This window comes from Anomaloglossus baeobatrachus, chromosome 5, assembly GCF_048569485.1.
Source record: "Anomaloglossus baeobatrachus isolate aAnoBae1 chromosome 5, aAnoBae1.hap1, whole genome shotgun sequence".
Taxonomy (NCBI): Eukaryota; Metazoa; Chordata; class Amphibia; order Anura; family Aromobatidae; genus Anomaloglossus; species Anomaloglossus baeobatrachus.
In genome coordinates this window covers 257,849,087-257,863,344 of record NC_134357.1, presented here as the reverse complement: position 1 = coordinate 257,863,344, position 14,258 = coordinate 257,849,087, and the positions used below count along the sequence as shown (strand labels likewise).

At 52.3% G+C, this 14,258-nt stretch overlaps 1 protein-coding gene across 2 annotated transcripts in view; it reads right to left on the bottom strand.

The window, feature by feature from the left end:
- Nucleotides 1-14,258, bottom strand: part of LOC142309939 (glycine N-acyltransferase-like) — a 177,030-nt gene that overhangs the window by 107,241 nt on the left and 55,531 nt on the right. For both annotated transcript variants that reach the window (XM_075347411.1, XM_075347409.1), the window contains exon 2: nucleotides 1,082-1,160. In XM_075347411.1, coding sequence (XP_075203526.1) covers nucleotides 1,082-1,159 — 78 coding nt within the window. In that variant the 5' untranslated portion in view covers nucleotide 1,160. The remainder of the gene's footprint in view (nucleotides 1-1,081; nucleotides 1,161-14,258) is intronic.

The following is a 14,258-nucleotide window of genomic DNA, read 5'->3' as shown; positions in this document are numbered from 1 at the left end:
CAGAGGGAGCAGGACAAGAAATAAGGATTAATAAATCACTGAATTAAGAAGTCAAAGTTCGTGCTCCCAATCAGACCCTGTTCAAGGCATAACAGTATATCCGTTTGGTTGCATATGCCATAATGAGCTCAGTAGTGAATGTCTAACACCTCGGAAGATCCTCATTCTCGCCATAGAAGATGGTCTTGCTCACTCAGCTATTTCTGTATCTCCATCCAAGACAATGAAGAAGAACCAAGTATGTGCAGCAATCTTTCTACCAAGAATTTTGGATCCCTCTTTTTCTGAATGATGGGGTTCCCATCAGAGGATTATGATGTACTCTATTGATATGGTAAAAAAAAAAACTATTAAGGCTACAAGCACATGTTGTGGGGGGGGGGTTGCATTTTTTTTCATGGTACTTTCCTTGCTTCTTATAATAAATAATAGCAAGGAAAAAGCATCCCAGCAAAGTTTATGAGAATTGTGACTTGCTGTGCCATGTTGCTTCTTTATTCCTTGCAGATTTTGTTATTGAAAAAAGAAGTAGCATATCAATTGTTTCTACATACAGCATGGTATGTGAGGCTCTCCGTAGCTCAGTAACCCGGGGTCATCATGGTGACGACCCAGGGTTACTATAGCAGCGATCGGGTCCCTGTGATCGCATTCCAGAGACCCGATCACCATGGAAAGATAAGCGATCCCTTTTCCTCCCTTCTAAATGCTGCAATCACATTGATCACAGAATTTAGAGGGTTAAGCTACCAGAAGCGGTGCGGCCACCACTCCGAACAGTGAGAGCCGAGTCCCGGCTGTAACATCAGGTGGAGACCCGGCGGCTACCACTGAGGTACAGCGTCTGAACCCTGCAATCGCCATGACTTAAAAAAGCAGGAAAAACGCATATGAAAAAACGCACAAATGCAAAAAAAATGTGCTTTTATTCTGCTCCATTTTTCCTGCCAAAACATGCAATATGCAGAGAAGAAGCACATAAAAAACAACATGAACATATAGCAAAAAGAGCAACTACCGGTAATACTTATTGAAACGCATGCAAAAAGTAAAACAAACATTTCTGTATTTCAGCTCCTACCTTTAAAGACTCTGGAAGGTTATTAGTCAGCAGTCTTCTGAGGGAGGCAAGCTTTGAAGAACAAGTCAGGACCAACATTCTAAACGGGAAAAAAATTAGAACATTTTATACACGTTAGAATTTTTGACTTTTATTTCTAAAAATGTGATGATTTATTAAAGGATAGATCACACAAAACAAGGATCACACCCATACAGGCATTGTTCACAGTAGGTTTCCTACTATAAAATTGTGTGAAGAAGTAAAATGTTCTGCTTCTTGCTCAGAACTGACTTTGTGACTGTAACCTTAGCAGGTTTTTCCCCGGTCTGGAAAACTTGTGTGTATGGTTCTTATTACAGACACTTCTCATTGGCCACCTAACGTCTGTTTTTCCCCCTTTCTGGATTTTCCACCTGGGAACAATGTACTAAAATTGAGTGGAAAAAGCAGAGGTATCCAGCTCATCTGTTGGGAGGTCCAGCATGCACGGATCAAAGCACTCTGAATGTGCTGCAGTTCAAGAGGAAAAAAGGAGGAGGATCCAGCTTCCGGATAGTAATAAAATTCTTTCAAACTTTATTTCCAACGTTAAAAATAGGGTACAGTACAGGTCAGGAAGCCCCAGCGTGGCAACACGTTTCAAACTCAGCCTTTGGGCTTGACGAAGAACGCAGGCTGTGTTCGAAACGCGTTGCCATGCTGGGGCTTCCTGACCTGTACTGTACCCTATTTTTATCGTTGGAAAATAAAGTTTGAAAGAATGTTAGAACTATTCGGAAGCTGGATCCTCCTCCTTTTTTCCACTAAAATTGAGTGCACAAAACAATAAGAGCTATCATGTTATATACCAGTTTTATTGTGACCCACAAATTAAAAGTGTAATCTTTCTGAAAACTACAAAAGTGGTGATGAAATAAAATTAACTCACGCAAATATAATTTTGTTATGCAAAAAAACACCAATACAATATTTTGCAGCTCAATATGTTATTCAGTTTTCAACCTTAATTGTAGTAGGAGATTATGTATAAACTGTCAAACAACTAATCCATAGAGGTTATTAACATAAAAAAATCCTATATAATTGTGGCGCCCCTGACTGTCAGGTTCCACAGGGTACTACATTCAACCCCGGATTACTAGAAGACCAGTGCTGGTAAAACAACACAGCACACACAAAACCACGCCCTTTTCCCCAGACAAGGTGACGGGCTAGAGATGGACTTGACGGGTGGTCACCTATAGGCTGGGACACATCCAATCGTGGGTAAAAACGAGTACAGTCCAATGTTATTATGACCCAATTGTGATTAATGTCTATCTCATGTTTATGTTATGATATGTTAAAAAAAAAAAAAAAAGGAGTACAGTCGCTGGGAGAGTATGTGTGAGTTCTCACAGGACTGAGCACCGGTGGGGCACAGGGCCCAAATTCAGGAAGACGTTACAGGCGTGCCTGATAAATACCTGAACGGTGAGGGGTTCATTAAGGACCTTACTGACATTGGTGTCCAGAGCACAGCAGCAGAGAGGGAACCTGGGAACGGTGAAAGAGGTCAGACCCTTGAGAGGTTCAAGCTGCCTACCGTACGGGCCAGGACGCAGACAACAGGAGGGGATCTCAAATCCGCTCCACGCTATGGGGACCCACCAACTACAGACTACAGGATGCATGGAGGTAAATATCACCAGTTCACTACACCAGCACTGGAACAAAGGGAATATCGTATTGGTAAGGAACAGCACAAACCGAGTGGCAGCAACTCCTAAACCACCAACCTTCTCCCCTGGAGCCTAGCTCTACTTGCGGAGAGCTATCTCAGAACCGGGGGAGTCAGACTTGGCTTCCAGCACTCCGGAGGCAGCGTGGGTACTGCGCACAAGGGCGAATGGCTTCTGTGCGTTGCTCACCATGCATTTAGTGCTGAGATCCTGGTGCTGGAGCGAGAGGAGGAGTCCACCTTGGGTGAGAAGCTTGCTTCAAACGCAACCGACGTCCTGATACCGATTTGCCATCAATGTGATCAGCCAGGGCACTTTACCCGTGTGTGCCCAGTGGATGCCCAGAACCAGGGAGTCGGGACCGGTTCCCAGGTACAGTCTTACCCACCAGCACCAGTCACCACAGTACCACCAGGTGGCAGTAGAAGTGCAAAGGATCAGTGCACCTGTGCCGCCCCCCACGTCAGCAGCCGGGCTGCTCGGATCCGGATCCGCAATGGCTCGAGGGGTCTACAGACACTCAAATAAAAAGGGGACGTAACTTGTACAGGGGATTGTTATAGATTCTTTGTGACACCACCCACGGTGTGTGGTAATATGGAGTACCACCGCTGCTGTTGGAGAGCACCCAGGGGCGATGGAGTGGCAGCTGGCTGTTTAACCCCTCTGTGGGTAGGGGTGGATGCCCCGGGGCTCAGTGTCCAGGACACGGGAGATAATGGCTGCCGGAGGTGGCACGCCGGACCGGAAGGTTTTGGTGTACTCACAGTTGAATAATTGCACACAAGTCTGCTGGTAAACCAAGGTGTCAGTGGCCGGCCGCGGCGTCCGGGTGTACTCGGTTCCCACACCCGGCTGCAGTACCAATGTCCCTTCCTCCGGCACTCTGTACTTTTCCTCTGGACGACCTCGTATGGAACGGGAAAGTCCGCTCCCGGTATGTTCTGGTTGGGAGACATGTCCGCGAAAACTGACCCTTAGGATCTCAGTGGGTGTTTGCGGATACCCTCTCCCCCGTGGTGGGCTGCCGTTTCACTCCATCTGGGCTAAAGGCTACTTTACACACTGCGATATCGGTCCCGATATCGCTAGTGTGGGTACCCGCCCCCATCTGTTGAGCGACATGGGCAAATCGCTGCCCGTGTCGCACAACAGCCGTCACACATACTTACCTGTCCGGCGACGTTGCTGTGACGGTCGAACCGCCTCCTTTCTAAGGGGGCGGTCCGTTCGGCGTCACAGCGACGTCACTGAAGCGTCACTGAACCGCCGCCCAATAGCAGCGGAGGGGCGGAGCTGAGCGGGACGTAACATCCCGCCCACCTCCTTCCTTCCGCATTGTGGCCGGGAGGCAGGTAAGGGGAGCTTCCTCGTTCCTGCGGCGTCACACGCAGCGATGTGTGCTGCCGCAGGAACGAGGAACAACTTCGTTACTGCTGCAGTAACGATTTTTAAGAATGGACCCCCATGTCGCCGATTAGCGATTTTGCACATTTTTGCAACGATGCAAAATCGCTTATCGGTGTCACACGCAGCAACATCGCTAATGCGGCCGGATGTGCGTCACAAATTCCGTGACCCCGACGACTCCGCATTAGCGATGTCGCAGCGTGTAAAGCCCGCTTTACACTTTGGAATAACATATGGAACCTTGTCCTCGGCCTGGTAAATTAGAGAAGGGGCTTGCAACCGTCTTCTAACTAGGGTCCAGGTACCCCGCCTGTGCACGGTTTCCGGATCGGATCTCCACTGTCGGTACCGGCAGGCTCCATCCCTGCCCCGGTCCACTTTGGATTTTCGGCGACCGGACTCCTGTCGCCTTTGTACACGGTCCACTGCTTGCCACCTAGCCAGTAGACCAGGGCCACTACCCTGGCTACCCTTCACTAGGCTCAGACTTCAACTCCAAACTGCACCTCCACTTGACTCTTTCCGAACTCAACTCAAACTAAACTGCAGCGCAACTCACTGGTTCCCTCCCCCGGATCCTCAAGACCCCTAGGTGGGTGCTCCCAATCAGCCTGGTCCTGCCCACTGGTGTGTCCTTCTTACCCTGAGGGGGGTGGCTAGGATTTTGTGGCAGATGGTACCTGATGTGGGATGGTGTTGTGTCGGGTGTATTGTTTCTCTGTGACCATCTGGCGGTGTGACGCCCTGGACTAGCCAGGTAGTCACAGATATTGGGGGAAGGTGTTGTGCGGGGCACTAAGGTAACAGCAGCCAACGACATTACAAACCGTAGTCACTTCCCGCAGAGCTTAATGGACACACCAGGGGGCGGAGCCAGGCGGTTTTCCACGCACTCCGAGGAGTTCAGAGAGCCTGAGGCAGGAAATGAGTTAGTGAGTTGTCAGTTGTCAGTTTAGTGAGGAGTTTGGAGTTCAAGTGCAGCAGGCCTGTGGTGACAGGTCTGCAGCGGAGACTGACAGGTGTGAGGGTCGTAGCCTGCACACCTTGGCTAGGAGGCAGACCGTGGCCTAACCTGCAGGAGCCGGGAAGACGGCTCGGTGGAACCGTGGTGGACCGAGACAGAATAGTGGCCCGCCGGTACCGACCCGGGGAACCGACTCGGAAACCGGAGCACAAGGGAGGTACTCAGACCCTGAACGAGGTCCGGAAGCCACTGGGCCGAGTCAAATCTACTGATTGCGGTCTTGACTATAGGTCCTTTCCCAAACAAGTTCCGACTGAAGACAACAGCCCACCGAGGGGGATAGAAAGCCACCGCACAAGCAGAGAGATCCCACGGGCCAGCTTCTGTGGGCAAATGGACTCTTCCGACATACACAAAGCCGGGGAGCGGACTCTCGTTGCTGAAGCATAGGCAGTCAATACATTTACAACACGGTGCAGGAGAAAGGCAAAGACCACCAAACCGGGTGGGGGACCAGACGCAGCCATCTGCGGGCACCGACCACCATCAACTTTGCTTACCACAGACATGTGTGTGTCAGTAACTGTGAGTACAACAGTGCCATCTGGCAGCACGCCGCCCTGCACCGCCCGGCTATTCTCCCCAACGGGCCCCGGGGCCATCATCCCTGCCCACGGAGGGGTTAACATCTTGCTGCATCACCATCTCCCCCGGGTGCCTCATAGCTGCAGCGGTGGTGCACCTTCATCACGTCCCGTGGGTGGCGTCACGAACTCATACACGGCTCTGGCCGTACACCTACCTACCCCCTAAGTAGCACCAGCCCCCTTTCAGAGCGAAGTGACCCCCGAGCCGGAGGCACTCGAGCCACCCACCAACAAGCCCGGATCCGAGCGGCTCGGCTGCAGCCGAGCGCGGGGCGGTACAGCGGCGCCAGGGCGTCACACACCCAAACCAGGACGCTGGCTGAACCGGATTCCCTGTTATCAAGTTCCCGGTAGCTGAAACCTGTTGCTACCAGAGTGTTTCACCAGTTAACATAATGTTTGATAAATGTTGATTATCCTTTAACCTGGTTTTGAACACCAATAATTAAAGGATAAAATCCGTACCACATTTAAATTGCTAGTATATATTAAATATAAGGTCAATGATATATAACCAAAATGTGGGGATATAGGATCAATGGGACCATTCGGATTAGATACTGAACCAAAAAAGAAAAAAACGAACTAGAAGGTCACTTAATATATCTATATTAATATAAAAAAATTCTAGACATGAATAAAAAACACAGGGCTGTTGACTGGAAAAACGGCGTCAAAAACCTACATATCATATAATAATAATAATAGTCATAGTCATAATCAGACAGTAGTACAATAGGGCAAAGGGTAGTGTAAGGGAATTCAGAGGCTATGCATAAATATAATGAATGAATAAATAAATAAATATAGACATAGCAAAAAGTATCAAGTGCTAAGGGTTATAGCAGCAATTATATCGCAGTATGGAAATACAATCAACAAAAATTACAGCTGCTAACACCCAACAGAATCATCATGCATGAATTCCACGAATCACTAAGCCGATGGCCTAAGGAATGCAGGTGAAATGTAGAGGGAGGAGGACGGCTCAATTAGTATTAGCCAGTAGGGAAGAAAAATATACTTTAGTTTAAGTAAAGTTAAGAAAGTGTCAGAATTGGCACAATAGAGGTGTCAGAATCAACAAGATAAAGCATTGGATAATGGTATAATCACCTATGGCCACAGAGCATAGCCTCCTCCAGATATGCGACGCCTGCCCCGACGCGCGCACGTTTCGTAGCGACTTCCTCAGGGCTACGAAACGTGCACGCGTCGGGGCAGGCGTCGCATACCTGGAGGAGGCTGTGCTCTGTGGCCATAGGTGATTATACCATTATCCAATGCTTTATCTTGTTGATTCTGACACCTCTATTGTGCCGATTCTGACACTTTCTTAACTTTACTTAAACAAAAGTATATTTTTCTTCCCTACTGGCTAATACTAATTGAGCCGTCCTCCTCCCTCTACATTTCACCTGCATTCCTTAGGCCATCGGCTTAGTGATTCGTGGAATTCATGCATGATGATTCTGTTGGGTGTTAGCAGCTGTAATTTTTGTTGATTGTATTTCCATACTGCGATATAATTGCTGCTATAACCCTTAGCACTTGATACTTTTTGCTATGTCTATATTTATTTATTTATTCATTCATTATATTTATGCATAGCCTCTGAATTCCCTTACACTACCCTTTGCCCTATTGTACTACTGTCTGATTATGACTATGACTATTATTATTATTATATGATATGTAGGTTTTTGACGCCGTTTTTCCAGTCAACAGCCCTGTGTTTTTTATTCATGTATACAATTTTTTTATATTAATAAAGATATATTAAGTGACCTTCTAGTTCGGTTTTTTCTTTTTTGTTTTTTTAACCTGGTTTTGCATAATGTTGGTTTTGATAAAAAATGGACCACCAGCTGCTGGACTGATAGTAGCAAAAATTTGCCTTGTAAATAGTTGCACCATTTGTGCACACTACCAGACTAATACTGCAGCAAAGCCTTTTCGAAGTGGACCTGTGTTGAAAAACAAAAGTCCTCTTCGAAAGATTTTGCTGCAGAACAAAGTTTTGGGAGAGGAAAGTGTCACAAACCACCGGGGGGTCACTCAGAAATCCCCCGCGCTGGCTACCAGTACGTCACAATCGGGGGGTAACAAGTGGGGGTCACCCCTCCTTTATACCTCCCGACCGACAGACAGAGCACGTGACGCGCTCTCTAGCGCCCCTCTTATAGTCAGGCCAATTATGGAATTGCCCGACAATAAGCAAGGAGGCTATACTACTTATGCCGATTATTGAAGGGTCCCCGGTGAGAGTAAGGTATATATTCCCCCGACCTCCGCGGGCGGAATATATAATATCTTCCCGAATCTCACTGGCCTCCCCACAATAATCCTTGGCACAACTCGCTGCCACCAACCGCTTCACGGTAACTATTAGCCGAACACACAGACGTGGGATTCAAGATCGAGATAACAGAACAGCCCAAGATTAATTATATAATTTAATCAGCCTAAAGCACACTAGAAACTACAATATATACAATAGGGAATCTACAGAATATACAGTTATGTCAGAGTACAGTTACAGATAAAGCATGGGTTACAAACAGGTATACAATTACATCAGTTACCTTGTGTGTCTGGCCACAGGGGGGCGCTGTAGACCAGGTTTCCAGGAACTCCCTCTCCAGGTCTTTCCCAACCAGGCCCCCGAGCAGAAGAACCCTGGAAAATGGCCGAAGTAGGGTTATCAACCTGGGCAGATCCAGGTCCCCTCCTACCTTAGTGACCTCACAGGGAAGCACTGCCACTCCCCCTGCATGGATCAGAATTATCCAGCAAAGGGGATATTGGCCATAACTTTGCCTGGGAGCGTCGTAGGCGGACGCCAATGCTCTCATTGTGACAGTTATGAATTTAGCTACAGAACGAGGGGACTCATGACCTGTCTGCCAGTTCCCCATTGGCTGATATCACGCCTGGGGCATTTCCCAATGTCCTGCTCCCATAAAAAGGGGGTGCCGGCATCGTCCACATGCGGAGACACCATTTTTATGGTTGCCATATTTATCGGAAATATGGCTTGCGAGATATGAACCATTTTTTACTGGAGTCGTTCTGTCTGCTAGTTCCATAGCCTTGCTAATGAGATACAACTCTTGTTACAGGGTGACGGCAGGGAGTCATCCTGTGTCCTTTGTCCTAAAGCCACCTCATTTCCATATCACAGGACATGGCCATGGAGTTTGTTGCTAAACCAGTTGTGTGAAGGAAAGGGGGGTTGACACCAGGAGAGGGCTTCCTGACATACTTGAATATCATGATTTATCGTCATCTCTCCGGATTTACCTCACACCTCCCCCCTTTTGAGGGCGCTAGGGGGCAGCACACTCCGGTGTTCCCCCGTGCGCCCGTCCGCGACCTCTCCTTGTCGGGACAGCCCGTCTGCATTACCGTGGTCACGGCCCCTTTTGTGGCGAATGGTGAAGTTGTATTGCTGGAGCGCAAGGCTCCATCGCAACAATCGCCCATTCGTCCCAGAGACGGTGTGCAACCAGCTGAGGGGATTGTGGTCCGTCTCCACGATGAAGTGGCGCCCGTATAGATAGGGTTGCAGACGCTGCAGGGCCCACACTATGGCCAGGCACTCCTTCTCCATTGTAGAATAGGCCACTTCCCTTGGTAACAGCTTCCTGCTCAGGTACAAGACTGGGTGCTCTTGGCTCGCAGAGTCCACCTGGCTGAGCACCGCACCGAGGCCGAAGTCACTGGCGTCGGTCTGTACTACAAACGGCCGCGTGAAGTCGGCTGCCTGTAGCACGGGCGGGCTGGACAGGGCGTCCTTTAGGGCCCGGAAGGCTGTCTCGCAGTCCACTGTCCAATCGACTGCAGAGGGCAGCTTCTTCTTGGTGAGGTCCGTCAAGGGCTTTGCCAGGCTACTATAGCATGGAACAAACCTCCTATAGTACCCAGCGGTCCCCAAGAAGGACATCACCTGCTTCTTGGTCCTGGGGGTGGGCCAGGATGCGATGGCCTCCACTTTCTCAGGCTCGGGCTTCAGCGTTCCCCCACCTACCCGGTGACCGAGGTACTGGACCTCGCTCATGGCCAGCTGACACTTTCCCGGCTTGATGGTCAAACCTGCCCGGTGGATCCGCCTGAGCACCTGTGCTAGATGCTCTAGGTGGTCCTCCCAGGTGGGACTGAAGACGGCAATGTCATCTAGGTACGCGGCCGCGTACCCTTCAAGTCCCTTGAGCAGGGTGTTGACCATCCGCTGGAAAGTGGCAGGGGCATTCCTCATCCCGAATGGCATCACCGTGGACTCGTACAGTCCAAATGGGGTAATAAAGGCAGAGCGTTCCCTGGCCTTGCGAGTCAGGGGGATCTGCCAATATCCCCGGCTCAGATCCATGATGGTCAGGTACTGAGCCCCGGCCAACTGATCGAGCAGGTCATCGATGCGTGGCATTGGGTACGCATCGGCGACCGTGACCGCATTGAGCCCCCTGTAGTCCACGCAGAACCGAGTGGTTCGGTCCTTCTTAGGGACGAGGACTACAGGCGAGGCCCAAGCGCTGTTGGATGCCTGGATCACCCCCAGCTCCAGCATCTCGTCAATCTCCTGGCGCATGTGTTGCTGCACCTCCAGGGAGACCCGATATGCTGAACGCCGGATCGGGGGATGATCCCCAGTGTCCACGTGATGGACAGCCAAGTCAGTCCTTCCGGGCTGGTTGGTAAACAACCCCCGGAAGGGGTGTAGGGTGGCCCACAGCTGGGACCGTTGGTCCTCCAAGAGCTGGTGGCCAACCTCCACATCCTCAATGGATCCGCCTGCCCTAACCTGGGCTAGCATATCCAAGAGGGTTTCCGCTTCTCCCTCCTCGGGCAGGTTGCACACGGGGAGCGCACATGCCTCCCGCTCATGATGTGCCTTCATCATGTTCACATGGAAGGGCTTCCGCCTTCCACGGGCAGGGTCCAGGGTGACCAGGTACGTCACAGGGTTGAGCTGCTGGTACACGAGGTATGGGCCTTCCCAGGCTGCCTGAAGCTTGTCCTGTGGTACGGGGACCAGTACCCACACCTCTTGACCCACTTGGTAGGTCCTCTCACAAGCGTTCTGGTCGTACCAACGCTTCTGATCGGCCTGGGCTTGAGCCATATTGTCGTGTACCAGTTGCGTCAAGGCCTGCATTTTGTCCCGGAAGCGCATGACATACTCGATAACCGACACTCCAGGGGTGGCCAAATCCCCTTCCCAAGCCTCTTTCACCAGAGCCAGGGGGCCCCGCACACGTCGCCCGTACAGGAGCTCAAACGGTGAGAATCCTGTTGAGGCCTGTGGAACCTCCCGGTAAGCAAATAACAGGTGTGGGAGATACCGCTCCCAGTCACGCCCATGGGAGTCGACCAACATCTTAAGCATCTGCTTTAAGGTGCCATTGAACCGCTCGCACAGGCCATTAGTCTGTGGATGGTACGGGCTGGCCACCAGATGTCGCACCTGGACTTGCTTACAGAGGGCCTCCATCAGCTGGGACATGAATTGGGTCCCCCGGTCAGTGAGCATTTCCTGGGGAAAACCCACTCGGGAGAAAATCTCCAGCAATGCGGTGGCCACCTTGTCAGCCCGAATGGACGACAAGGCCACTGCTTCTGGGTACCGGGTGGCATAGTCCACTACCGTCAGTATGAAGCGTTTCCCGGAGCTGCTGGGGATGGCCAGCGGGCCGACCAGATCCACAGCCACCCTCCTGAAAGGCTCATCGATGATTGGCAGAGATACTAGTGGGGCTTTGGGGCGTGGCCCCGCCTTCCCCACTCTCTGACAGGTTTCACACGAACGGCAGTAGGCAGCCACATCGGCCCCCATTTTTGGCCAGTAGAAATGCTGGTTTAACCTGGCCTTGGTCTTAGCGATCCCTAGGTGTCCGGCCATCGGAATCTCATGTGCGATCCGCAACAACTCCGTCCGGAACGGATAGGGTACCACCAACTGTCGGTCCCTGGGCCACGCCTCCGGTGAACCCTGCTGGACCGTGGCCCGGTACAGCCGTCCTTGGTCCCAGACCACTCGCTCCGGGTCCGAGTCCGAGGGAGGCTGTGCCGCCTGCTCCTTTAGAGCTTTCAGGCTGTCGTCAGCTTCTAACGCTGCCTGAAACTCCTGACTAGATGTGGCCAGAATCGACGAGACTGTCACATCTTCGGTCAGTACCCCGGGACCTGTGTCCTGGCCTCCACCTGACTCGGCTGCCACTTGGTCAGAAGGGGAAGAGCTATCGGACCTCCGGGAGGCCCCTTGGCTTCCAGCACTCCCACTGCGGGTGACAGCGGCCACAGCCGCTGCGACCGTGGGTCGTGCCTGCTCCTCCTCCGTTCCTGACCAAGTCGCCGGTTCAGGCAGACCTACCTGGCTTCCTGACACCCCGATTGTGGGGGAACCCTGCACCGAGATCTTACCTGGGAGCACTTCCGCTCCTGGACCGGCCCCAATCTCACCTGCCTGTTCCCCCCCTGCAGCAACAGAACCCCGCTGTGAAATCTCTGGGGACCCCACATTTGCTGTGGTAGCCCCCACCCCACACACTGGTCCTCCCCCTGCAGCACCCTGCTCTCTGCTTATCCCTGCAGAGGGCAGCAGATCCCAGCTCACAGGCTGGTTACTTGTAGAGGCATTGTCACACCTTTCTCTGACCCCCTCCCCTGTCACAGCTGCAGCTGCGTGTGTGTCTATGGTGTCTGTGCAAGCAGAAATATCAGAGTTCACTCCCTCCTCCCTTACATCATTCATAGATAACACACTAACATTGTCAGGAGTCATGTCAGCACTGGCTGAAGGTTCAGCCCTTGGTTGGGGCCCAAACTGGGAGGTTATCTGCCCCAAATCTGTCCCAAGTAGCACGTTTGCGGGGATCCGATCAGTTACCCCCACCTCCCTCACCCCCCGCCCTGCGCCCCAGTCCACATAAATGTCAGCAACAGGCAGCGCCGGGTCAGTGCCTCCAATCCCGGAGACAGCGAGGGTTTTTCCAGGGATCAAGTCTTGGGGGGACACCATCTCAGGCCGCACCAGAGTCACCTCCGAGGCGCTGTCTCGCAGTCCTATGGTCACAGACCGGCCGACGGTGACAGGTTGGAAGCTGTCCAGGGACCTACCACCACCCCCACCCACACAATACACCTTGGGCGGCCCTTGGGACGGGGACGGAGCCGGGGCCTTGGGACGCTGAGGGCACATGGCCTTGAAGTGTCCAGGTAGGTTGCACTGGTGGCACCGTCTTGGTTCCGCCACGGGCCTGGAGAGGGGAGTTGAGGGGGACACCCCCTGCAGTCTAGGGGCAGGTGGGGCAGTCGCAGAATTCATCTTACCCCCTCTCCAGGTGCTGCTGGTGGCCGCTCTCCTGGCCTCAGGGGCCCGGTTGTTGGTGTAGTCATCGGCAAGGGCAGCTGTAGCCGTGGACCCCTTTGGCTTCTGGTCTCGGATGAACTGGCGGAGATCCTCAGGGCAGTTCCACAAGAGTTGCTCCGTGATGACCAAGTCCAGGATCTCCGGTCCGGTGGAAAGCTGCAGGCCTTGGGTCCAGTGGTCGGCAGCTCGGGCAAGTGCCCGCCGGTGGTCAGCCCAGGAGTCCTTTGGTCCCTTCTGCAGCGTCCGGAACTTCTTGCGGTAGGACTCCGGGGTGAGGTTGTATTGTTGGATCAGGGCCCGCTTGATGGTGTCGTAGCCCTGATCTGCCTCAGCAGGCAAGTCCCCAAGGATATCCAGGGCCTTACCCCTTAAACGGGGGGTCAGGTATTTGGCCCACTGGTCCTTGTTCAGATGATGCTGCAAGCAAGTCCGTTCAAAAGCAGTCAAGAAAGAGTCCAAGTCTCCATCCTTCTCCAGCACTGGGAAGTCCTCAACACGGACCTTTGGAAGTTTGGTGTCTGGAAGGTCACGGGTGGCTGATGAGGGCCGGAGCTGAGCTAGCTGCAGCTGGTAGTTACGCTCTGCCTGGCGCTCTTCACGCGCTGCTTGCCGCTCACGCTCGGCCATGAGTTCCTTGTAGCCCTCCCGGTCTCCAGCCTGGCGTAGGGCCATAGCCATTTGAAGAAGGCTATCCGAGCCTCCCAGGCTCGGTGGAATGGCACGTGGTGATCTGCGGCCCGCTGCGGAGCCTGGTGCTTCACTGTCCATTGCAGAGCGGAGGGCTGGCGTCTGGCTCGTTGAGGACCCTTGGGCGAGCTGCTCCTCATCTTGTCCAGCAGTGCCCGGTTGTGCAATGTCCTCTGCAGAGCTGTTTTCTGGCGTCGAGCTCCTGGAGGACTCGTGGGCAACCTCCTCATTACTGTCCACAGCACCGTCCTCCCTCTCTTCGGCTCCTGCTTTAGCATTGGCCAGTTGCATAGCTCTGCTCCTGGTGCCATCAGCCATTCTTGCAGACCTTTGGTCACTGACACAGAACTGACACCTGATGCCTCCACACACCTTACAGTATCTGCACTCTGACACT